At 45.8% G+C, this 26,778-nt stretch overlaps 1 protein-coding gene across 22 annotated transcripts in view; it reads right to left on the reverse strand.

Annotated features, from left to right (window-relative positions):
- The window catches only part of LOC110528832 (peripheral plasma membrane protein CASK), a 57,105-nt gene extending 32,204 nt beyond the window's left edge, over window positions 1-24,901 (reverse strand). For 8 of the 22 annotated variants that reach the window (XM_036982530.1, XM_036982533.1, XM_036982547.1 and 5 more), the window contains exons 1-5: window positions 24,033-24,901; window positions 13,504-13,616; window positions 2,549-2,654; window positions 2,266-2,349; window positions 297-369 (exon numbers count right to left, since the gene is read on the reverse strand). In XM_036982530.1, the coding sequence (XP_036838425.1) occupies window positions 297-369; window positions 2,266-2,349; window positions 2,549-2,654; window positions 13,504-13,616; window positions 24,033-24,091 (435 nt within the window). In that variant the 5' untranslated portion in view covers window positions 24,092-24,901. The remainder of the gene's footprint in view (window positions 1-296; window positions 370-2,265; window positions 2,350-2,548; window positions 2,655-13,503; window positions 13,617-24,032) is intronic. The other 14 variants (XM_036982544.1, XM_036982543.1, XM_036982539.1 and 11 more) reach the window with 3 other exon arrangements.
- Between the last annotated feature and the right edge of the window lie 1,877 nt (window positions 24,902-26,778).

The raw sequence follows: 26,778 nt of genomic DNA on the forward strand, positions 1-26,778 counted from the left end.
AAGCCGTGCTGTCTGGCCTGTCAAACAGGGTTTCAGCAGGGTTTCCCCTGACACTAAACACTAATCCAGCCCCAGCTTAACTCACCTTCATTACTAGTTAGCCTACTACTCCTACAACCCAATGGGCTAAGCTGATGGGTCAGTTATCGTTGGGTTAGTCGATATACACTCAATACGAGGAGACAGACGGTGGATCACCAATGGTTACTTCATTCTGTTTGAAATCAATAGATGCCATTGACAACAGTGCTGTTTAGACAAGGGGGAAGTGGGACATCTGGGGTAGGGGAGCTTACCTTCACGTCACGGTGAATCACGTTGTTGTCATGGCAATACCGCAGCGCCTCCAAGATCTGTCTCATGTAGTGACTAAAAGACAATGAAGAAAAAAAAGGGGGAGAGAGAGAATGAAGAGGAAGGGGGAGAGAGAATGAAGAGGAAGGGGGGGAGAGAGAATGAAGAGGAAGGGGGAGAGAGAATGAAGAGGAAGGGGGGGAGAGAATGAAGAGGAAGGGGGGGAGAGAGAATGAAGAGGAAGGGGGGAGAGAATGAAGAGGAAGGGGGAGAGAGAATGAAGAGGAAGGGGGGGAGAATGAAGAGGGAGAGAGAGAATGAAGAGGAAGGGGGAGAGAGAGAATGAAGAGGAAGAGAGAGAGAATGAAGAGGAAGAGAGAGAGAATGAAGAGGAAGGGGGAGAGAGAGAATGAAGAGGAAGAGAGAGAGAATGAAGAGGAAGAGAGAGAGAATGAAGAGGAAGGGGGAGAGAGAGAATGAAGAGGAAGAGAGACAGAATGAAGAGGGAGAGAGAGAATGAAGAGAAAGGGGGAGAATGAAGAGGAAGCGGGAGAGAGAGAATGAAGAGGAAGGGGGAGAGAGAGAATGAAGAGGGAGAGAGAGAGAGAGAGAATGAAGAGGAAGGGGGAGAGAGAGAATGAAGAGGAAGGGGGGAGAGAGAGAATGAAGAGGAAGAGAGACAGAATGAAGAGGGAGAGAGAGAATGAAGAGAAAGGGGGAGAGAGAGAATGAAGAGGAAGAGAGAGAGAATGAAGAGGAAGAGAGAGAGAATGAAGAGGAAGGGGGAGAGAGAGAATGAAGAGGAAGAGAGACAGAATGAAGAGGGAGAGAGAGAATGAAGAGAAAGGGGGAGAATGAAGAGGAAGCGGGAGAGAGAGAATGAAGAGGAAGGGGGAGAGAGAGAATGAAGAGGGAGAGAGAGAATTAAGAGGAAGGGGGAGAGAGAGAATGAAGAGGAAGGGGGGAGAGAGAGAATGAAGAGGAAGAGAGACAGAATGAAGAGGGAGAGAGAGAATGAAGAGGAAGGGGGAGAGAGAGAATGAAGAGGGAAGGGGGGAGAGAATGAAGAGGGAGAGAGAGAATGAAGAGGAAGGGGGAGAGAGAGAATGAAGAGGAAGGGGGGAGAGAGAGAATGAAGAGGAAGAGAGACAGAATGAAGAGGGAGAGAGACAGAATGAAGAGGAAGGTGGGGAGAGAGAATGAAGAGGAAGAGACAGAATGAAGAGGGAGAGACAGAATGAAGAGGGAGAGACAGAGAATGAAGAGAAAGGGGGAGAATGAAAAGAAAGGGGGAGAATGAAGAGAAATGGGGAGAATGAAGAGAAATGGGGAGAATGAAGAGAAAGGGGGAGAGAGAATGAAGAGAAAGGGGGAGAGAGAATGAAGAGAAAGGGGGAGAGAGAATGAAGAGAAAGGGGGAGAATGAAGAGAAAGGGGGAGAGAGAATGAAGAGAAAGGGGGAGAGAGAATGAAGAAAAACGGGGAGAGAGAATGAAGAGAAAGGGGGAGAATGAAGAGAAAGGGGGAGAGAGAATGAAGAGAAAGGGGAGAGAGAATTAAGAGAAAGGGGCAGAGAGAATGAAGAAAAACGGGGGGAGAGAGAATGAAGAGAAACGGGGGGAGAGAGAATGAAGAGAAACAGGGGGAGAGAGAGAATGAAGAGAAAGGGGGAGAGAGAATGAAGTGGAATGAGGAGAGTGAGGGAATTAGCAACACCACTACTTCTTAGAGAGCTCCTTCTAAAAGCACTTCATTACAGGCATGTAGAGTCCCCAAGGTTCTCATCGTCCTACCACTGAATACAAGGCCACTTCCTTCAAATGAGGCCTTCGTTGAAAATGTCAATGTGACGTGCGTGTAACTGGCTACGGCTTCAATGTAGACAAAGTCCACATCAGCCCGGCGTCACAATTTCAAAACACAAGTCAGCTCCGTCCATACTAGAGAGGCAGAGAGGAAATAAGCTTTTACCTGGCTACAGCTTCACTGTAGACAAAACCAGCATCCGCCCGCTTCACAGTCTCAAAACACAGGTCAGCTGTATCCATACTATGTCAGAGAGGTAGAAATCACATAAAACAAAACTTTATTGAATTTGGATTACACCGTTAGTACAGAAAGTCAATAGGGAGGGACCATTCTAGAATATCACGTAAAATCTAGAACAGAAATTCTAGAATTTAGTCCATTCTCGAATAGAAAGTCAATAGGTGACTATTCAAGAAACAAAATGGCCGAAACACAACCAACTTACAACTCAAAGACCATGTAGAGCATGCCATCTGAGCTGTAGGTTTCTAGTAGCTCTACGATGTGAGGGTGCTTCAGCATGTGACAGATACTGGCCTCTCTCTTCAGATCTGTGGAGGAAACAGGAGAGTTAAGAGATGGAAACCATTTTTCAGTATTGAGATGCATCCGTTTGTCCTCATTTCCCCTTTTCAACACACTCTTCCTCTCCTCCTCATCTTGCCCCATAGCTTATAGGTGTGTGCCCTCCCTCTCTTTCTCCTGACCTCTCCACTGTGCTGACCCAGGTGGCAGACTCCAGTCGGAGGAGCGCAGGAGGGAAGTTAAGAGAAGAGGAAACACCTCCGGTGTGTGTTAGTTTTTTCCTTCCCTCTCTTCCCCAAACACATAAACATCAAAGGAGATTAACATGGAGGGGTGCACGTGTGCCGGCAGGGAGAGGCTTGACTGCAGCGGGGGAAGCACATACAAGGAAGTAGCAAAGAGCGAAGAACACAGTACACACACACACACCGAAGAGGGGCAAAATAGTTGAAAAAGCGTTGGGAGGGAAAGTGAAGCTGTGGGAGCTCATGTGGCACTAGAGGCGTCGTCTGGAGTTAGACCCAGTCATACACACTGCACTGTTGTCCTCTGTTCTGTAGTTAGACCCAGTCAGACACACTGCCCTGTTGTCCTCTGTTCTGTAGTTAGACCCAGTCAGACACACTGCACTGTTGTCCTCTGTTCTGTAGTTAGACCCAGTCAGACACACTGCATTGTTGTCCTCTGTTCTGTAGTTAGACCCAGTCAGACACACTGCATTGTTGTCCTCTGTTCTGTAGTTAGACCCAGTCAGACACACTGCACTGTTGTCCTCTGTTCTGTAGTTAGACCCAGTCAGACACACTGCACTGTTGTCCTCTGTTCTGTAGTTAGACCCAGTCAGACACACTGCATTGTTGTCCTCTGTTCTGTAGTTAGACCCAGTCAGACACACTGCACTGTTGTCCTCTGTTCTGTAGTTAGACCCAGTCAGACACACTGCATTGTTGTCCTCTGTTCTGTAGTTAGACCCAGTCAGACACACTGCACTGTTGTCCTCTGTTCTGTAGTTAGACCCAGTCAGACACACTGCACTGTTGTCCTCTGTTCTGTAGTTAGACCCAGTCAGACACACTGCACTGTTGTCCTCTGTTCTGTAGTTAGACCCAGTCAGACACACTGCATTGTTGTCCTCTGTTCTGTAGTTAGACCCAGTCAGACACACTGCACTGTTGTCCTCTGTTCTGTAGTTAGACCCAGTCAGACACACTGCATTGTTGTCCTCTGTTCTGTAGTTAGACCCAGTCAGACACACTGCACTGTTGTCCTCTGTTCTGTAGTTAGACCCAGTCAGACACACTGCACTGTTGTCCTCTGTTCTGTAGTTAGACCCAGTCAGACACACTGCACTGTTGTCCTCTGTTCTGTAGTTAGACCCAGTCAGACACACTGCACTGTTGTCCTCTGTTCTGTAGTTAGACCCAGTCAGACACACTGCACTGTTGTCCTCTGTTCTGTAGTTAGACCCAGTCAGACACACTGCACTGTTGTCCTCTGTTCTGTAGTTAGACCCAGTCAGACACACTGCACTGTTGTCCTCTGTTCTGTAGTTAGACCCAGTCAGACACACTGCACTGTTGTCCTCTGTTCTGTAGTTAGACCCAGTCAGACACACTGCACTGTTGTCCTCTGTTCTGTAGTTAGACCCAGTCAGACACACTGCACTGTTGTCCTCTGTTCTGTAGTTAGACCCAGTCAGACACACTGCACTGTTGTCCTCTGTTCTGTAGTTAGACCCAGTCAGACACACTGCACTGTTGTCCTCTGTTCTGTAGTTAGACCCAGTCAGACACACTGCACTGTTGTCCTCTGTTCTGTAGTTAGACCCAGTCAGACACACTGCACTGTTGTCCTCTGTTCTGTAGTTAGACCCAGTCAGACACACTGCACTGTTGTCCTCCTCTGTTCTGTAGTTCACATCACCCTATACAGACCTCATTTACACCCCCCCCCAGTCTACTGGTCTGTAGTTCACATCACCCTGTACAGACCTCATTTACACACTCCCCCCCAGTCTACTGGTCTGCAGTTCACATCACCCTGTACAGACCTCATTTACACACTCCCCCCAGTCTACTGGTCTGTAGTTCACATCCCCCTATACAGACCTCATTTACATACTCCCCCCAGTCTACTGGTCTGCAGTTCACATCACCCTATACAGACCTCATTTACACACTCCCCCCCCAGTCTACTGGTCTGTAGTTCACATCACCCTGTACAGACCTCATTTACACACTCCCTCCCAGTCTACTGGTCTGCAGTTCACATCACCCTATACAGACCTCATTTACACTCCCCCCCCCAGTCTACTGGTCTGTAGTTCACATCACCCTATACAGACCTCATTTACACCCCCCCCCCCCAGTCTACTGGTCTGCAGTTCACATCACCCTATACAGACCTCATTTACACCCCCCCCCCCCCCCCCCCCAGTCTACTGGTCTGTAGTTCACATCACCCTATACAGACCTCATTTACACCCCCCCCCCCAGTCTACTGGTCTGTAGTTCACATCCCCCTATACAGACCTCATTTACACACTCCCCCCCCCCCCAGTCTACTGTTCTGCAGTTCACATCACCCTATACAGACCTCATTTACACACTCCCCCCCCCCCCCCCAGTCTACTGGTCTGCAGTTCACATCACCCTGTACAGACCTCATTTACACACTCCCCCCCAGTCTACTGGTCTGCAGTTCACATCACCCTATACAGACCTCATTTACACTCCCCCCCCCAGTCTACTGGTCTGTAGTTCACATCCCCCTATACAGACCTCATTTACACACTCCCCCCCCAGTCTACTGTTCTGCAGTTCACATCCCCCTATACAGACCTCATTTACACACTCCCCCCCCCAGTCTACTGGTCTGTAGTTCACATCCCCCTATACAGACCTCATTTACACACTCCCCCCCCCCAGTCTACTGTTCTGCAGTTCACATCACCCTATACAGACCTCATTTACACACTCTCCCCCCCCCCCCCCCCCCCCCCCCCAGTCTACTGGTCTGCAGTTCACATCACCCTATACAGACCTCATTTACACTCCCCCCCCAGTCTACTGGTCTGTAGTTCACATCCCCCTATACAGACCTCATTTACACACTCCCCCCCCAGTCTACTGTTCTGCAGTTCACATCACCCTATACAGACCTCATTTACACACTCTCCCCCCCCCCCCCCCCCAGTCTACTGGTCTGCAGAGACTACAAATGTGTGTGCGGTGTTGTGACGGGCCTAACTCATGACGTAAGACCCAGAGACAGAGTCCTTATTCTCTCACTATCTCTGTGTTGAGTCTCTCTCTCTGCATTCCTTGATCTCTGTCTCTCCCTCTCTCTGTCTCTCTCTCACACACACAGAAGACAAAGAGTACGAGTCAGAGAGAGGAAAACAGAACAGATGATACATGGTAGTAACTGAGGGGGGGTATAGTCTAACAGTATGGATTTAGTGGATAGCGTAGCAGGATAGATGTGCTCTCTACACTGTTCAATGAAGCCCAGTCTGCTTGCTAACTCAAAATGTCACTGCTCACAATTAACACGACTGGTTTCTGTGAGTTTCTGTAAAATTACAGCAGGAGGGGAGGGAGAGGTTAGTTTCATCGGGGGTCCAACTGTCTTTTCTGACAGTGCTGTGGGGTTTTAAATGAAAGTGACATTTACGAGTTCCAACCAGCCCAACTCTACAGCCAGAAATCAATCTCTCAGCATTCAAACACACTGGAGGTCCTCTCCCTCTCTGTTGCTCTACTTCTAACTCTCTTTCTCCCCCTCTCTGTTGCTCTACTTCTAACTCTCTTTCTCCCCCTCTTCTTCTTCTCCCTCTCTGTTGCTCTACTTCTAACTCTCTCTTTCTCCCTCTGTTGCTCTACTTCTAACTCTCTTTCTCTCCCTCTCTTCTTCTCCCTCTCTGTTGCTCTACTTCTAACTCTCTCTTTCTCCCTCTGTTGCTCTACTTCTAACTCTCTTTCTCTCCCTCTCTTCTCCCTCTCTGTTGCTCTACTTCTAACTCTCTCTTTCTCCCTCTGTTGCTCTACTTTAACTATCTTTCTCCCCCTCTTCTTCTTCTCCCTCTGTTGCTCTACTTCTAACTCTTTCTCCCCCTCTTCTTCTTCTCCTCCCTCTCTGTTGCTCTACTTCTAACTCTCTTTCTCCCCCTCTTCTTCTTCTCCCTCTCTGTTGCTCTACTTCTAACTCTCTTTCTCTCCCTCTCTTCTTCTCCCTCTCTGTTGCTCTACTTCTAACTCTCTCTTTCTCCCTCTGTTGCTCTACTTCTAACTCTCTTTCTCCCCCTCTTCTTCTTCTCCCTCTCTGTTGCTCTACTTCTAACTCTCTTTCTCCCCCTCTTCTTCATCTCTTCTTCTCCCTCTGTTGCTCTACTTCTAACTCTCTTTCTCCCCCTCTTCTTCTTCTCCCTCTCTGTTGCTCTACTTCCAACTATCTTTCTCTCCTTCTCCCTCTCTGTTGCTCTACTTCTAACTCTCTTTCTCTCCCTCTCTTCTTCTCCCTCTCTGTTGCTCTACTTCTAACTCTCTCTTTCTCCCTCTGTTGCTCTACTTCTAACTCTCTTTCTCTCCCTCTCTTCTTCTCCCTCTCTGTTGCTCTACTTCTAACTCTCTATTTCTCCCTCTGTTGCTCTACTTCTAACTCTCTTTCTCCCCCTCTTCTTCTTCTCCCTCTCTGTTGCTCTACTTCTAACTCTCTTTCTCTCCCTCTCTTCTCCCTCTCTGTTGCTCTACTTCTAACTCTCTCTTTCTCCCTCTGTTGCTCTACTTTAACTATCTTTCTCCCCCTCTTCTTCTTCTCTTCTTCTCCCTCTGTTGCTCTACTTCTAACTCTCTTTCTCCCCCTCTTCTTCTTCTCCCTCTCTGTTGCTCTACTTCCAACTATCTTTCTCTCCTTCTCCCTCTCTGTTGCTCTACTTCTAACTATCTTTCTCTCCCTCTCTTCTTCTCCCTCTCTGTTGCTCTACTTCTAACTCTCTCTTTCTCCCTCTGTTGCTCTACTTCTAACTCTCTTTCTCTCCCTCTCTTCTTCTCCCTCTCTGTTGCTCTACTTCTAACTCTCTATTTCTCCCTCTGTTGCTCTACTTCTAACTCTCTTTCTCCCCCTCTTCTTCTTCTCCCTCTCTGTTGCTCTACTTCTAACTCTCTTTCTCTCCCTCTCTTCTCCCTCTCTGTTGCTCTACTTCTAACTCTCTCTTTCTCCCTCTGTTGCTCTACTTTAACTATCTTTCTCCCCCTCTTCTTCTTCTCCCTCTGTTGCTCTACTTCTAACTCTTTCTCCCCCTCTTCTTCTTCTTCTCCCTCTCTGTTGCTCTACTTCTAACTCTCTTTCTCCCCCTCTTCTTCTTCTCCCTCTCTGTTGCTCTACTTCTAACTCTCTTTCTCTCCCTCTCTTCTTCTCCCTCTGTTGCTCTACTTCTAACTCTCTCTTTCTCCCTCTGTTGCTCTACTTTTAACTCTCTTTCTCCCCCTCTTCTTCTTCTCCCTCTCTGTTGCTCTACTTCTAACTCTCTCTTTCTCCCTCTGTTGCTCTACTTCTAACTCTCTTTCTCCCCCTCTTCTTCTTCTCCCTCTCTGTTGCTCTACTTCCAACTATATTTATCTCCTTCTCCCTCTCTGTTGCTCTACTTCTAACTCTCTTTCTCTCCCTCTCTTCTTCTCCCTCTCTGTTGCTCTACTTCCAACTATCTTTCTCTCCTTCTCCCTCTCTGTTGCTCTACTTCTAACTCTCTTTCTCTCCCTCTCTTCTTCTCCCTCTCTGTTGCTCTACTTCTAACTCTCTCTTTCTCCCTCTGTTGCTCTACTCCTAACTCTCTTTCTCCCCCTCTCTTCTTCTCCCTCTCTGTTGCTCTACTTTTAACTCTCTCTTTCTCCCTCTGTTGCTCTACTTCTAACTCTCTTTCTCTCCCTCTCTTCTCACCCTCTCTGTTGCTCTACTTCTAACTCTCTCTTTCTCCTCTCTGTTGCTCTCCTTCTCCCTCTCTGTTGCTCTACTTCTAACTCTCTTTCTCTCCCTCTCTTCTTCTCCCTCTCTGTTGCTCTACTTCTAACTCTCTCTTTCTCCCTCTGTTGCTCTACTCCTAACTCTCTTTCTCCCCCTCTCTTCTTCTCCCTCTATGTTGCTCTACTTCTAACTCTCTCTTTCTACCTCTGTTGCTCTACTTCTAACTCTCTTTCTCCCCCTCTTCTTCTTCTCCCTCTCTGTTGCTCTACTTCTAACTCTCTTTCTCTCCCTCTCTTCTTCTCCCTCTCTGTTGCTCTACTTCTAACTCTTTCTCCCCCTCTCTTCTTCTCCCTCTCTGTTGCTCTACTTCTAACTCTCTTTCTCTCCCTCTCTTCTTCTCCCTCTCTGTTGCTCTACTTCTAACTCTCTCTTTCTCCCTCTGTTGCTCTACTTCTAACTCTTTCTCCCCCTCTCTTCTTCTTCCTCTCTGTTGCTCTACTTCTAACTCTCTTTCTCCCCCTCTTCTTCTCCTCCCTCTCTGTTGCTCTACTTCTAACTCTCTTTCTCCCCCTCTTCTTCTCCTCCCTCTCTGTTGCTCTACTTCTAACTCTCTTTCTCCCCCTCTTCTTCATCTCTTCTTCTCTCCCTCTGTTGCTCTACTTCTAACTATCTTTCTCTCCTTCTCCCTCTCTGTTGCTCTACTTCTAACTCTCTCTTTCTCCCTCTGTTGCTCTACTTCTAACTCTCTTTCTCCCCCTCTCTTCTTCTCCTTCTCTGTTGCTCTACTTCTAACTCTCTCTTTCTCCATCTGTTGCTCTACTTCTAACTCTCTTTCTCCCCCTCTTCTTCTCCCTCTCTCTTTCTCCCTCTGTTGCTCTACTTCTAACTATTTCTCCCCCTCTCTTCTTCTCACTCTCTGATTAGCAGGAATTCTTTCCCTCTATTAGTTTATTAGGTTCTTCCAGACTCTATATCAGTTTACTAGGTTCTTTCAGACTCGATATCAGTTTACTAGGTTCTTCCAGACTCAATATCAGTTTATTAGGTTCTTCCAGACTCTACATCAGTTTATTAGGTTCTTCCAGACTCTATATCAGTTTACTAGGTTCTTCCAGACTCTACATCAGTTTACTAGGTTCTTCCAGACTCTACATCAGTTTACTAGGTTCTTCCAGACTCGATATCAGTTTACTAGGTTCTTCCAGACTCTACATCAGTTTACTAGGTTCTTCCAGACTCGATATCAATTTACTAGGTTCTTCCAGAGCCAGACTCTATATCAGTTTACTAGGTTCATCCAGACCGTCAAATCAGTTTACTAGGTTCTTCCAGACTCTACATCAGTTTACTAGGTTCTTCCAGACTCTACATCAGTTTACTAGGTTCTTCCAGACTCTACATCAGTTTACTAGGTTCTTCCAGACACTATATCAGTTTATTAGGTTCTTCCAGAATCTACAACAGTTTACTAGGTTCTTCCAGAGCCAGACTTTATATCAGTTTACTAGGTTCTTCCAGACTCTACATCAGTTTACTAGGTTCTTCCAGACTCGATATCAGTTTACTAGGTTCTTCCAGACTCGATATCAGTTTACTAGGTTCTTCCAGAGCCAGACTCCTTATCAGTTTACTAGGTTCTTCCAGACTCGATATCAGTTTACTAGGTTCTTCCAGACTCTATATCAGTTTACTAGGTTCTTCCAGACTCGATATCAGTTTACTAGGTTCTTCCAGACTCAATATCAGTTTACTAGGTTCTTCCAGAGCCAGACTCTATATCAGTTTACTAGGTTCTTCCAGACTCGATATCAGTTTACTAGGTTCTTCCAGACGCTATATCAGTTTACTAGGTTCTTCCAGAGCCAGACTCTATATCAGTTTACTAGGTTCTTCCAGACCCTCAATCAGTTTACTAGGTTCTTCCAGAGCCAGACTCTATATCAGTTTACTAGGTTCTTCCAGACTCTATATCAGTTTACTAGGTTCTTCCAGAGCCAGACTCCTTATCAGTTTACTAGGTTCTTCCAGACTCGATATCAGTTTACTAGGTTCTTCCAGACTCAATATCAGTTTACTAGGTTCTTCCAGAGCCAGACTCTATATCAGTTTACTAGGTTCTTCCAGACTCTATATCAGTTTACTAGGTTCTTCCAGACTCGATATCAGTTTACTAGGTTCTTCCAGACTCGATATCAGTTTACTAGGTTCTTCCAGAGCCAGACTCTATATCAGTTTACTAGGTTCTTCCAGACTCTATATCAGTTTACTAGGTTCTTCCAGAGCCAGACTCCTTATCAGTTTACTAGGTTCTTCCAGACTCGATATCAGTTTACTAGGTTCTTCCAGACTCGATATCAGTTTACTAGGTTCTTCCAGAGCCAGACTCTATATCAGTTTACTAGGTTCTTCCAGACTCGATATCAGTTTACTAGGTTCTTCCAGAGCCAGACTCCCTATCAGTTTACTAGGTTCTTCCAGACTCGATATCAGTTTACTAGGTTCTTCCAGACTCTATATCAGTTTACTAGGTTCTTCCAGACTCGATATCAGTTTACTAGGTTCTTCCAGACTCAATATCAGTTTACTAGGTTCTTCCAGAGCCAGACTCTATATCAGTTTACTAGGTTCTTCCAGACTCGATATCAGTTTACTAGGTTCTTCCAGACGCTATATCAGTTTACTAGGTTCTTCCAGAGCCAGACTCTATATCAGTTTACTAGGTTCTTCCAGACCCTCAATCAGTTTACTAGGTTCTTCCAGAGCCAGACTCTATATCAGTTTACTAGGTTCTTCCAGACTCTATATCAGTTTACTAGGTTCTTCCAGAGCCAGACTCCTTATCAGTTTACTAGGTTCTTCCAGACTCGATATCAGTTTACTAGGTTCTTCCAGACTCAATATCAGTTTACTAGGTTCTTCCAGAGCCAGACTCTATATCAGTTTACTAGGTTCTTCCAGACTCTATATCAGTTTACTAGGTTCTTCCAGACTCGATATCAGTTTACTAGGTTCTTCCAGACTCGATATCAGTTTACTAGGTTCTTCCAGAGCCAGACTCTATATCAGTTTACTAGGTTCTTCCAGACTCTATATCAGTTTACTAGGTTATTCCAGATTCTATATCAGATTACTAGGTTCTTCCAGACTCTATATCAGTTTATTAGGTTCTTCCAGACCCTATATCAGATTACTAGGTTCTTCCAGAGCCAGACTCTATATCAGTTTACTAGGTTCTTCCAGACCCTATATCAGTTTACAAGGTTCTTCCAGAGCCAGACTCTATATCAGTTTATTAGGTTCTTCCAGAGCCAGACTCTATACCAGTTTACTAGGTTCTTCCAGACTCGATATCAATTTACTAGGTTATTCCAGAGCCAGACTCTATACCAGTTTACTAGGTTATTCCAGACTCTATACCAGTTTACTAGGTTATTCCAGACTCTATTTCAGTTTACTAGGTTATTCTAGAGCCAGACTCTATATCAGTTTACTAGGTTCTTCCAGACCCTATATCAGTTTACTAGGTTCTTCCAGAGCCAGACTCTATATCAGTTTACTAGGTTCTTCCAGACCCTCAATCAGTTTACTAGGTTCTTCCAGAGCCAGACTCTATATCAGTTTACTAGGTTCTTCCAGACTCTATATCAGTTTATTAGGTTCTTCCAGACTCGATATCAGTTTACTAGGTTCTTCCAGAGCCAGACTCTATATCAGTTTACTAGGTTCTTCCAGAGCCAGACTCTATATCAGTTTACTAGGTTCTTCCAGACTCTATATCAGTTTACTAGGTTCTTCCAGACTCGATATCAGTTTACTAGGTTCTTCCAGACTCTATATCAGTTTACTAGGTTATTCCAGATTCTATATCAGATTACTAGGTTCTTCCAGACTCTATATCAGTTTATTAGGTTCTTCCAGACCCTATATCAGATTACTAGGTTCTTCCAGAGCCAGACTCTATATCAGTTTACTAGGTTCTTCCAGACCCTATATCAGTTTACAAGGTTCTTCCAGAGCCAGACTCTATATCAGTTTATTAGGTTCTTCCAGAGCCAGACTCTATACCAGTTTACTAGGTTCTTCCAGACTCGATATCAATTTACTAGGTTATTCCAGAGCCAGACTCTATACCAGTTTACTAGGTTATTCCAGACTCTATACCAGTTTACTAGGTTATTCCAGACCCTATATCAGTTTACTAGGTTCTTCCAGAGCCAGACTCTATATCAGTTTACTAGGTTCTTCCAGACCCTCAATCAGTTTACTAGGTTCTTCCAGAGCCAGACTCTATATCAGTTTACTAGGTTCTTCCAGACTCTATATCAGTTTATTAGGTTCTTCCAGACTCGATATCAGTTTACTAGGTTCTTCCAGAGCCAGACTCTATATCAGTTTACTAGGTTCTTCCAGAGCCAGACTCTATATCAGTTTACTAGGTTCTTCCAGACTCTATATCAGTTTACTAGGTTCTTCCAGACCGTCAATCAGTTTACTAGGTTCTTCCAGAGCCAGACTCTATATCAGTTTACTAGGTTCTTCCAGACTCTATATCAGTTTACTAGGTTCTTCCAGACTCTATATCAGTTTACTAGGTCCTTCCAGACCCTATATCAGTTTACTAGGTTCTTCCAGACTCTATATCAGTTTACTCAACAATCCCTCTTTATTACGCTATCAATATTTTCACACACAATTCTGTCTTTCCATTCCCTTATGATCCTGTCCTTGGCCCAGCTCTGACCGGAGCATCACAGATGGCACACCATGAACGCCAAAACCCAGGGCACTGCCCCCACAATGTGACACACACACACAGAGCAGCATGACACGGCAGGAAACTGCATGGAAAGTTAGTATGCATCAGCGCTTTACCCACACACACACACACAGCGCATGAGTGTGACTCTTCCTTACCCTCTGTGCTGAGGCCAGGGCTGGAGGTGAAACTGGCCACATCTACGATCTTCACTGCAAACTGCTGCCCTGTGTCCCTGTTGATACAGCGCCTCACCACACTGAAGGGACCCCTGGAAGACAGAAAACACAGTGGGCTAGTCACGTTTCTCACAGACACACGCACACACACACACACACCAGTGCCTTGGGAATAGGGGGAAGGGGTCGATTTGGAATTCATTCTTGGATATATCTGGCACCTTTACATTCTCTCTGTTCTTCCCTGTTGGCCTTCAGTAATCACAGTGCAGTAACAATAAGCCAACAGCCCTGGATATGATGGAGCCTAATGCTAGAGATGGAGCAGCTAGCGACGTAGCCTAGCCTCCTCTCCTCCGCCTGGGGAATTACAGAGCAGTGGTGAGCACAGCTGTGAAGACGAAAATAAAAGCCCCATTTCAGAGGCCTCGAGGTAAGGAGAACAAGCATTGTTGACAGGGGCCTTGGACCCGGGTGGCGGGTTGAGGATATGATAATGCAGGGAAGTGTACTGGACAAGGGTGTAATTCCCAAAGGGACTGTGGGGCACACAAGGGTGTGGCCGTGCACACACACACACAAAAATACAGAAAACAGTAGTAGAGGAAATAAACCTAGACCAAACACACACATTCACACACTTGTGCACACACACCCTCGCACTCAAGTCCCCATTGCACACAGTGCTCAGCTTTCCATCACTAAACAGCAATGCATAAAACTCAGTAGCAGGGATTTCAAAACAGAGTTAAGGCAAATTCATAAAAGTATCCAATACAATAGGCCTACAATTGGAAATCCTATAAATATCAACCAATAGGTAGGGGGTTACAGCCACCATGTGTGGGCCTCTCCTACTATAATGATTAACCCAGCTATCTGCCTCTGGGTGGGTGGGTGGGGGGGGGAAGCTCTGTGAAGACTGACCCATATGCTAAAGAAAATATCCCTCAGACATTACTCGATCTGTGAAACCTCCAGTGGGGTTGAAAGACAGCCCTGGCTGACATATGTTTATCTCCTTAAGACAAAGGCGCAAGCCGAAAAACAACCACTGGTTCACCTCCACCTAGCTCCTTCCAAAGGAGTAACACTAGTTCCCTTCCCCCTAGCTCCTTCCAAAGGAGTAACACTGGTTCCCTTCCCCCTAGCTCCTTCCTAAGGAGTAACACTGGTTCCTTTCCCTCCTAGCTCCTCCCTAAGGTGTAACACTGGTTCCCTTCCCCCATAGCTCCTCCCTACGGTGTAACACTGGTTCCCTTCCCCCCTAGTTCCTCCCTACGGTGTAACACTGGTTACCTTCCCCCTAGTTCCTCCCTACGGTGTAACACTGGTTCCCTTCCCCCGTAGTTCCACCCTACGGTGTAACACTGGTTCCCTTCCCCCTAGTTCCTCCCTACGGTGTTAAACTGGTTCCCTTCCCCCCCTTAGTTCCTCCCTACGGTGTAACACTGCTTCCTTTCCCCCTTACTCCTAAGGTGTAACACTGGTTTCCATCCCCCCCAGCTCCTCCCTACGGTGTAACACTGGTTCCCTTCCCCCCTAGTTCCTCCCTACGGTGTAACACTGGTTTCCATCCCAGCTAGCTCCTCCCTACAGTGTAACACTGGTTCCCTTCCACTCTAGCTCCTCCCTACGGTGTAACACTGGTTTCCATCCCCCCTAGTTCCTCCTTACGGTGTAACACTGGTTCCCTTCCACCCTAGTTCCTCCCTAAGGTGTAACACTGGTTCCCTTCCCCCTAGCTCCTTCTAAGGTGTAACACTGGTTCCCTTCCACCCTAGTTCCTCCCTAAGGTGTAACACTGGTTCCCTTCCTCCCTAGTTCCTCCCTAAGGTGTAACACTGGTTTCTTTCCCCCCTAGCTCCTAAGGTGTAACACTGGTTCCTTTCCCCCCTAGCTCCTCCCTAAGGTGTAACACTGGTTCCCTTCCCCCCTAGTTCCTCCCTACGGTGTAACACTGGTTTCCATCCCCCCTAGTTCCTCCTTATGGTGTAACACTGGTTCCCTTCCACCCTAAGCCCTCCTATGGTGTATGCAGACTGAAGGGATAGGGTACTTGTAAGCAATAAGGTGTGGGCTACACCTAGCCTTCATATGGGTTTTGATTTCATTCTACCATAGAGTTAACACCTAGGTCTGCAAACACTGAAGTGGTATGGAATAGAGACCAGGGGATGGGTGTAGTATTGGACTGGACTAGTATTGCCCAGCCTAAATGTCAATAAAACTCCTACTATCTCCATGACACTGTGATGAGCCAAAAGCCAGGTGAACTCAGTTGGGTTTGAGGTCAATTTCATCTTAAATAATAATAATATCCTCACAGAAGATGATAGACTAGCTGCACAATTTGAATTTGTGAATCGAATTGCAATTCATCTCCCTAGTTGTAAAATGTAGACTGAGTGAGTTCCAATGGAATTGACCCCGTCAAACCCCCCACCCCTGGAAGGCGCCAAGACAAGCGATCACACGCAGGAGTGTCATTCCACGGGGAAGGACTGTGAGAAAGGAGGGAGAGGGTAAGCACGCTTTGATGACATAGACACAGCTGTGCTCACAACATGGGCCTCCTCCCACGTTCAGCACGGTCCTGCAGTGTTAGTATTACCCGTTAGCACCTGGCCACCTTCTCACATTACCTCGGATGGGAACTAGAATGCCATTAGAGAAACGAGAGAGAAGGAACTGAGGTAGCCTAGTAGCCGAAGAAAGCCAATGGTCGAGACGGGTCGTGAGTAGAGGTGTGAACGTTTAAACGAAATGTGGATCCTTAACGTTTAAAAAAAATTGCTAAACGGAATAATAATAGGTTTTATTTCCCACAAAATTATAATTGCGGTGTAGCTGGCTCGCCTACTCTTTCTCTTCGCTAATGGTGCGAGTGCGTGTTCTCTCTTCGGTCTGTTGCATGTAGAATATCCTAGCCTATTCATTGTGGATAGGCCCCGCTTTACAAGAAATCGCAAAATACAGAATTCTATTGCGAGATACTGCTTTTGATTGCCGATAGATAGGCCTAGTAGACGTTTCTGACTCCGTCTGCCTGGTGGCTGACCTGCCTATACAGTGCCCCTCCCATCTCTCTCCGTCCCTCGCTAGCTCGCTATGAAAGATGCGAGTGTTTGTTCTCACAAGTACGGCAACTAATCAGTCTTGTTTTCTGTCTACTAAATGTCACGGTATTTAACGAACTTTGAAGTACTTTATTTAGGAGTGATCTGTTTGTAGGTAGGCAGCTTGATATTATTTGATTGACAGTTCTGGTGGCCGAGTGATGGATATTAGCTGCCATTCAGAAGCACAGATCCTTTACAAATACAATTCCCGTTCAGTGGCGCTTCGAAACCATCTCCAGAGAAGGTTTCCTGTCGGTATTTAAAAAGCTGTAGTGTACCCTTACATACAAACATGCCGTAGCCGAGGCGCTTTCAATTGTATATGACTGCGGTAGATTTAACGTCATTGCCCGGCACTAGCGCTCATAATTGGGACCATTATTCTGCATTGTGAAATTTGTATGATTTGTTCCCCTTATCGTTTTAACGGAAAACCGATTTTAAAAAACTGATGTTTAAATGGCAGTTTAACCCTTAAGCACAATTGACAATTTGTCACACTCCTAGTGAGTAGTAAGGAAACGTTGCCTTCCATTGCAGTAGGCTAAGAATGTGACTCATACTTAACTCTTTCGTGTCAGAGTCCGATTACAGTCCAATGATGGTGTTAAAAACAACGAGGCAGAGTTCATTTCACTCGTCCCCAGATGCCAAAACTGTGTACACACTAATTGCACCGAAAAGCTTCTAAAATGCCAAGTGTCTGTTGAGGTAGGAAAGTGGAAGAAATCACACAGCCCTAAATATTTGCTTGGTTTAATTTACTGGTTACTTGAAGAGTACAACCTTTTGAATATTAATAGAGGGCAATTAGGATTCATCCTGCTGTACCGGAGTGCATCTGAAATTCACAGGCCGAAATACCTCTAGGATATTAAGCCAGTCTCAGTGCAGAGATTTCCACTTCTCTCCCAGACTCCAGTAGGGTAGGGGGCCTGAGGAGGAACGTGGGACCCCCAAACACTCATGTAGTCAGAGCTGAACTACCAGTTAAATGCACCCAACCATCGTGCTTCTTTAACTTACACCATCCCTTTCAGAATCCGATTGTGTTATGCAAGAGGGGAAAGTATGTAGGTAGGAAAGGAGGAGTAACGAAGGAAAGAGGAAAGCAGGTGAGAGTACATAGGGATGTAAAGAGAGGAAGGAATTAGGATGAAATAAATAAAAATTGGGCACTTTTGGGGAAATAACCAGTCTGGAGGCCCAGGAGCCCTTAGACAAGCAGAGACCAAATTCAATATCACCTCCGAGTCCCCTGTTCTCAAAGCAGTCAACAAGCCCATCTGTAAGAATAAATCAGCCAGGCCAAACTCTCCAGAGTCCACACTCCGTGAGGAGCTGACCACACACTTCCTGAGAAATAGTGGAGACAAGAAACAAGGAGAGAAGAGAAAGTTAGATGGAATGTAGAATTCTGAGAAGCACCTCGGGAGGTGTGGGCAGACGGAGATTCTTGCCAGCATGCCTAGAGTCAGTTACATCATCTCATCATAATGGCTGAAGCTGGAGGGAGGGAGAACAGATCGTAGACCTGTAGATGAGGGTGTCTGAATGACTGGGCCCAAGACACATGCACAGTACGGGAAAGACGGTGAAGGGTTTGTTATGTTTGTTCAGGGATAGCTTAGCCTTCGTATGTTCTATCAGTGTTATGGTTGCCCGGAACCCATTAGAGGCTATAAAACACGCACAAATAGTAGTTAGCCTAACGTGTAGCAAGTGCGTGTATTGTACGTAGAGCTACGAATGAATTAAGAAAAACTGCAAACAAATCATTTTAAAAAATGCTTACATTTAATGAGCTCAATGCGATCCAAAACATTAAAACGTAGGCTAGGAGTTGATGTTTAATTAGCTGAGCCAACGCGAGTCAGAGTACTGATCACTCCACCAGTTCCCAGCCATTCTGACAATATTCCAATCCTTCCTGGCTCTAATGAGTACCCCAGAGCCAGAATGAAGAGCCGCGTGTGATTCCAGTTGCACTTGTCTGCATTACTATTCCCATGCAGAGAATCATTATGAGCAGAGACGGCTCAAATTACCCACGCCTCGCCCATCCCCTTCAATTGGAGCTTAAATGCCCGGCCTGAGCACGTCACTGTGTTTACTGAAATGTAACACACACAATGGGCTAATAAGTAGGATTGCATAACCTGTTTGCATGAGCTTTACTTCCCTCAGATAAGGATGCAGTGGAGAGTAAGGCCTTGTGCCATCCTTAGTTAGAATAATGTCTGAATAGGCAATGGGCCTTAGTTCACTGCTCATGTACAGGGTCTCACCTTGACTACTGTGCTTTGTTGAATCTGTTGCATTTGTTTTTACCGAAATGTTTCAAACTAAATTGGACGAAAACATTTTAAAAAGGTTTGCTTCCAAAAGTAGGCTTCTACCAATGATACTGCAGTAGACATATAGCTTAGCAATAGGTCTGAGTTACTCATAATGTCTACCAATACTCTCAACAGGGTGTCGCTCCACATCTCCTTTTTACTTTCTTAAAGGAGGAGAGGAGAGCCTGGTACTAGCTGGCTGTCAGCCAACTGTGTATGGATCCGGAGGAACTTGATTCCTACAGAGCCAGGGGGGGAAGAGGGGGAAGGGTTCCATTCTGGTCGATTCAGAATGTTCTAGATAGTGAGACTGAACACCCCATTCAGCTAAGCGTACAGTAAGCTACACCTCAGAGAACAATTAACTTAGTGTAGTAGTCAACTAGCAGGGTGCAGGTCATCCTCAGAGCTTGACCCTACTGGCAATAATCCCCACCCACCCAGTCACCTCCCACCCAGTCACCTCCCACCCCGTCACCTCCCACCCCGTCACCCACCACCCAGTCACCTCCCACACAGTTACCCACCCCGTCACCTCCCACCCCGTCACCTCCCACACAGTCACCTCCCACACAGTTACCCACCCCGTCACCTCCCACCCAGTCACCTCCCACCCAGTCACCTCCCACCCAGTCACCCACCCTGTCACCTCCCACCCAGTCACCCACCACACAGTCACCTCCCACACAGTCACCTTCCACACAGTTACCCACCCCGTCACCTCCCACCCCGTCACCTCCCACCCCGTCACCCACCACACAGTTACCCACCCCGTCACCACCCACCCCGTCACCTCCCACCCCGTCACCTCCCACCCAGTCACCCACCACCCAGTCACCTCCCACACAGTCACCCACCCCGTCACCTCCCACCCCGTCACCTCCCACCCCATCACCCACCACCCAGTCACCTCCCACACAGTCACCTCCCACACAGTTACCCACCCCGTCACCTCCCACCCCGTCACCCACCACCCAGTCACCCACCACCCAGTCATCTCCCTTGACTCCTACACAAGCAGGATCAGAGAGAGGGGAGTGCAGGCAGGGACTACAATAGAAGTGTCTGTGGTGGTGGGGGATAATTGGTCGGACGTACATGTTTACAAGGGGAAAATACCAAGGGTCAACTGGTGAGTAAAGACAAGAGATGAGCATATCTAAATGGGAGCGCTCATTCTCATTCTTCAGAATGGATCCCTTTTCCTGGCCGATGCTTTAGACATGCTGTACTGAGGGTTTTCATACATTAAATGTTGTGAGATACTGAACAAGATCTGGAAGCAAGTGCTATATTTAAGCAATAAGGCCCAAGGAGGTGTGGTATATGGCCAATATACCACGGCTAAGGGCTGTTCTAATGCACAACGCCACGCGGAGGTATATTGGCCATATACCACAAATCCCTGAGGTGCCATATTGCTATTATAAACTGGTTACCAACGTAATTAGAGCAGTAAAAATAAATGTTTTGTCATACCAGTGGTATATGGTCTGATATACCACAGCTTTCAGCAATCAGGGCTAGAACCACCCAGTTTCTTAAACGAGATTAGGTAGAATTAACAGAGAGATTAAAACACTCCTCCAGCTCAGGAACTGAGCCGAAACAAAGGCTCAGTCGTCCCAAAGGCCTTCTGCCAACCCCAAACCTCCACTGTCTGCCAACCTTAGACAAATTATAGCAGAGGTGTTTGGATGTGTGCATGTACTTGCCCGAAACTATTCCCTCATCAGCTAACACGAACACCTGCATATGTCGCTGGTTGACATGTCTATTTACACCGTTTCAGCCGCTGTCGGTAGCATGTCACACCTACTTTGGGAAGTGTCACCACAACATTTCAATCATTCACAGATCTACAGTGTCAGTCAAATGTCTCTCTCTCTCGTCAAACAAAATGTCTTGTTATAGCTCACAAACCTCCTCAGAGGGCTACAGGCCACGTGTGAAGTGAGTATTCCATTGACAGTTATTTTTAAGGCTACAGCTCTCGTAAAAACCCATCTAGACTATATTAGTTACTTCTCAGAGCCATGCCTGGAAGCATAGGCACTAGAAGCGAAACAGAAAAATTACTGGCTGTAAAATCGCATCCTACTAAGCATAGCTGCCACTTGGCGACAAACATTTGTTGCCGTGTCAACGGCGCTTTAAACGTCCCTGACAATACAGACCCTTGAGCCGCGATAACAGCACGTCTTCAGTTCATTGAACACCCCATGAACTACCAAGGGAACGAAAACATCTGAACCAATGTGAACCAAAGGGAGCATGGGATAGCAGGAGAGGACTTCTTCTAAGCCTCTGTTCGTTGGTTCCCTAGCTCTTCTTGACAGTGAGTGTGGTTTACAAAAATTGGAGGACAGCCCTGGAGTCCGCTGACATTAGTTATATATCCAGCCTCGGGGCAATCCTATTTTGAACCCTCTATTGTCTCCGATGATCTTCCTCAGCATCCCCTCCCTTCATCCTGGGCTGAGGAAAATGATCCCCAGCTTTCTGCAGGAGAGGCTGGCAGAGTTCTCTACCTAAAAGACACTGGCTGGTACTCAGTGCTTTTGTCTGACAATCGCTTCACTGTCAGAAACTAGGCTGTGTCGCTGGTGGAGAGGATTGATTTGGAATCGTGCTTTTTGTTCGGCTTTCTTTCAAAGCTGGGACATAAATCAAGTTTATTGGAAAAGATTTGCTTCACTAAACAGAACCTGGTGATGTACAATGAAATAAATAAGGTAGTGTAGCTGTTTTGGTGAAAGATGCCCTTGTGCCCTGACAACTATGAGTGAGAAAGGAAAGATGAAAGGAGGAACAAATGACTTTGGGAAGGGGAAGGTAGGAGGCCATGGAGCCCTTTCTAATCATGGTGATAACATAGTAATGGTGTAGGCTCCTCTGACTAGAGGCCCTCTCTGCGTTACTGCACCAAGGTAGGCCCTGGGCAGCTACTTATTTACCAGCTGTCCCGAGACCAGTATTGTCACCCACCACATGACGTCTAACACCAGGACTGGGTAAAGTAGACCAGATCCTAGATCCGTCACTGAATGAGGAGGTAACCGAAGCAGAGAGCTCCCCAAACAAAGAGTAGAGCCTGAGGGGCTGAAGAGCAATCAGCATGTGTCTCAGCCTGGACCCTAATGGACCCACGGGTCTCGATTGAGCATAGAGGGGGAGGGGAGCTTGGCCAGCTCCAGGACCACAGCAGCCTGCCTGCCCAGTCTTCATATGAAGGAGTGTGATCATCAGCCACAACAATAGAAATCCGGGGTAAAGGGGGTATAGGTTGGAGTGGGTGGTAGTTTCAATACATTTAAATCTGGGTTTCCAGACTAATCTGTGAAAATGACATTGTTGTAAGCTATGTGAGGGCAAACGTGGCCTGCACCAAATAGAAGAGGCCCTCCTCAATCAACAACATCCTTCTTCCTGCACTAATAATGCATGTCAGGATTTATGTGCTTTACAAATCAATGTTTATAGTGTGAAACAGATAGAAAACTGAACTGCTTCTAGGTCTATCAATTATCTCAGTGTTGGAACTGGGAATGCTTTAAACATTTGTTCACTTATTCTGGAAACCTGATAACTGGGTTTTACTGAATTGGCCTAAACCCAGAGTTGCTACTTTAGATTTTAGACTAATTGTCAATCCAGGGTAAAATTAGGTTGCCTCCTAAATCTCTTTGTAAGACAAATCCGGGCTAAATAGATCAGGGATAAACGTGATCATTAACTGTGTGTGCAATGCTTAAAAGTCCATCAACAATAGGATTGGCCACCTCTGGTTGGTGGGGATGAATAGACTGGTCTGCGATTGACAGGGCAGGAACAATGACTAGCAGTGCATGATGATATCAGAACACCGGTGCAGCCATAGAACACAGCAGTCTACCCAAAACACTGAATGGGACTGTTCTGGTGAAGAAGTTCCATCCTCCCCGGGAGCCTATGCTCCTTCTCTTAAAGTAGGATCAAGAAGTAGTGTGTGACGTCATCACAATGACAATCTGCAGCCTGTGTCTTGTCCCAAATGGCCATGATACTAAATGATTGACTATAATTACCCTGCATCTGAATCTGAGAGAAGAGTGTAGTGGTGTTGACAGTAGTACTTGTGGAGATCGTTATAGACCTAGAGTTAGTAGCCAAACACGTTTACATTTCAACCCAAAACTATGAATGGCCCAGCTTTTAAAACGTATAGCACCTCTGTTCCAAACCACAAATGAGTCACTATGCCTATGTGTAGTAAAATAATATGTTATATTGTCATATACACCAGATAGGTGCCATGAAATGTGTTGTTTTACAGGGTCAGCCATAATAGTACAACACACCTGGAGTAAATTAGGGTTAAGTGCCTTGTTCAAGGGCACATTGTCAGATTTCCCACCTTGTCGGCTCGGGTATTGGAAGGAACCAGTGACCTTTCCATTACTGGCCCAACGCTCTAGCCGCTAGGCTACCTGTCGCCCAGTACCGCCTCGTCAAAATAATGTCTATCTGACAAAGCTGAATGGATGCACAAAACATGAATGAAAATGATCTAGATTGAGAAATGTTTTGAATATGTGTGAGCCAATGAACTTTCGTTTTGAACAGATATATTCTCTCCTGCCATGTTAAATGAAGATATCCTGTCCAGCTAAAACAATGCCCTCGGCTCTTGAACTAAACAGGGGCTTCACCATACATTATTGGGCCTCACCCAATCAAACTAACAAGTCAGTAGGCCTAACTGGTTTCCCATATATTGAACAGTTTATGCAATCGTGTTATATGCTTATTGAATTAGCTACTGTGGAAGTGATTTTACATAGGCCTGACAATAGATGGGTAGTGTGAGGTTTTGTATGACCAACTCACCTACAAGTAGGCCAAGTAAAACAGCTGTCATGATGGTGGTGGCAATTAATATGTGTAAGGCAATTGCTTCCATACAGAAAAAAACAGGCAGGCAGACACACAATACAATGCACTCAATGCAAACAAGAGGTTTCATTTATTATCATTGTTCAGTTCATAAACATATGCTGACACTTACTTCCCAATCACCTCGCACAGCTCGTAGACATCCTCAAAAAGCACGTCGTCGTCCGCCATGGTCCAAGACAAACGGGGATGCTACCCCCCCCGTGAAATTCGCCCCACACGGTATTATTTGTAGAGAAGCCAATGGCCTCAAGTGTACAGCTCTGACTGATCCTCGTTGGGGGAGAGGGGTAACTGCCACGGAATACCCCAGCAATGGTCGAATAATTCTAGTTTCCTAAATTAATTTCCCAAATGGAAAACCGATGGAGAAGGTAATATTAGCCAGCTAGCTAGAGCGCCAAGCTACATGCGCTGGGTTTAGCTCTGACACTCCTCGGCCCCACCTTCTCCTTCGCTCCCGGCTGGTTAATCCCACGACCAGAGCCGAGGACGCGGGATTTATCAAGCGTTTGCACAAAACACGCCGCTTTGCATGCCCCGAGATTGTATTTTCGGCTAATGCCTACCAGATGCCTCTTCTTGGTCGATGCATCCGATGATGCCTCTGCCCGAGTAGGCAGCTTGCTCCCCCCGCAAGCTAGCTGGTTAACTATAAAATGGTTGGCTATCTCCTAGCAATCTGGATTTATTTTACCGTTTGAAATAGCTTGCTAGCGCCGTTATCGCGCTGAGCACACCCAATGCATCACATATGTATTGGAATATTACCGCACATGCAAAACAAGGTTGCAGCTACCTGATCTTAAATCAAAGACCTTCATGTTTATCTCGTAAAATGTGCATCCATGTATATTTCGTTGATATGTTGAAAATAAAATGATATTATTTCGTATTCCAGTCTCCTTCGAGCACCGTTACTCCAATTTTTACGCTGTCTCGGATGCTGCTCCTCCGGCTTCCAGAAATGGAAGACTCCTCCCTCTCTAGGTTATGAAACTGGTGTGTGGGGAGCCATAATGGCTTCGTAGGCGCGCTCAGACTCTTTGCCAATTCCAATGCCACTTGAGCCAACATGACGTTCAGGGCGCCACCCTCCAAGTCCCCCAAGGCGCAGTTTCCTGATCGGTTTCACACTCCCCATTCCACCAATCCACGGTCGCATTCAATGCACCGCGCGCACGCGTTGACACCATCAAAAGCCCATCACCTTACGTCAGCGTTTCCACAATCCTTTCACTGCCCTCGCAATAATATTTATCGTGTATTGTGTATTAATTATTACTTTCCATCTGATACAGATTTGTCCGGACCAATATTGCACGTCTATAAATAAGGGTATCAAAAAAGGACCAGCATCCATAGCAGCATTGGAAACACAGGAGTTGACTATTGGAAATATATGAACTTTTTTTTTTGAATATTAGCAAATGCCCTATTTCTATAAGCCCTTCTTGCCATGCATTAAAAAAGCAAGTACAACCAGATTCCTGCAAGTGATTGCCTCACATTGGCTGGACATTCTTTTGCTCTGCCTCAACATAAATGGGCCTATGCATTCTACACTCGGGCAGGAGATGAGATTTGAAGTGATGTCTGTTGTTCAGGTGTGCATCGAGAGATACTTTCTAATAATAGGTGAAAGAGACCTGACAGATATTAGACCTGTTAGGCATAGTCATGTCACAGCCACATCTTGGATCTGTCACATTCGCCTCTCTGCTAAACGTAGCCAGCAGCCTAGTGCTTACAGGGAGGGGCTGGTTCTGTCTGTGGAGTTGCATCAGATGCTCTCTGATAAGAATTAAACAAAATTGCTAACTTGTTGTTATAAAAGTGTATATAAAATGTATGTATATGTAGCAGAAAAGCTGTAAGAAGATATGTGTCCTCCGAAGAGGGGATGGGTTAATAAAACATTAAAATAAGGTGCCTAGTGGTTCTTGTACTATTGAATCCCAAAGAAACAACCATGTAGCCTAAGTCATAGGTTATTGCAATAGAACTACCATTCTACCCCGTACCTTTTCAGTAAATAACCTGGTAGTTCATTGGCTTATTGGCAGTGAATGCACTGCTTTACTTTTGACTGATCCCTGGGCCACATTGTTGACAGACTTGCGCCAATGCATTTGTATTATTCGGTCACAACGTCACAGGTGAGTGAGTCACTCTGGATTGGTTGACACTGCCCCCTTGAGGTGGTCATTCAGGAAAAAAAGAGATCTTATTAAATGACCGGAGGGGTTATGTCATAAACCCTAAAAGTTCCAGAATGGGGTGAAAATGGCAGCCAGGGAGAAATCCAAAACAGTCTAATTGGAATTAATGTCTGTCCTGATTTTACTTATGGAGGGAAATAAAAGTAAGCCACATGATATATCTGAAATTGTGTAATAGAATTATTGTCAACCTTAAATATAGTCATATAATTATACAGTTTTCTTCAAATTCATTATTTTACACAATATCTTACAACAGCACTGGCAAACCAAGGTTGACCAACTCCCTGACCAAAATGGCTGACCTCACTGCCATCATAAGAAGGTTCATATCCATTCTAGTCTAATTCTTAATTATATGATACAGAACTCCAAATCTAGATGCAATGCAGGAATAATATGATAACATCCAAGACCCACTAGTCATAGGCTCTGTATTATACCCCAAATACATAAGAAATAAATGTACTTTAACACAGAATCTTCCTTCAGAAACAAAAATTTCAGTCTACCCAGGCTAGCATTATGATGACAATTTCACTCCAACTTATGGAGAAATGGTCCTATTTGATACATTTTCAATTTTCTCTCATGAATAATTTGTGTGATAGGCCTAAAATGGTCTCTATCTATCAG

The sequence above is a fragment of the Oncorhynchus mykiss genome, chromosome 7 (genome assembly GCF_013265735.2).
Source record: "Oncorhynchus mykiss isolate Arlee chromosome 7, USDA_OmykA_1.1, whole genome shotgun sequence".
Taxonomy (NCBI): domain Eukaryota; kingdom Metazoa; phylum Chordata; class Actinopteri; order Salmoniformes; family Salmonidae; genus Oncorhynchus; species Oncorhynchus mykiss.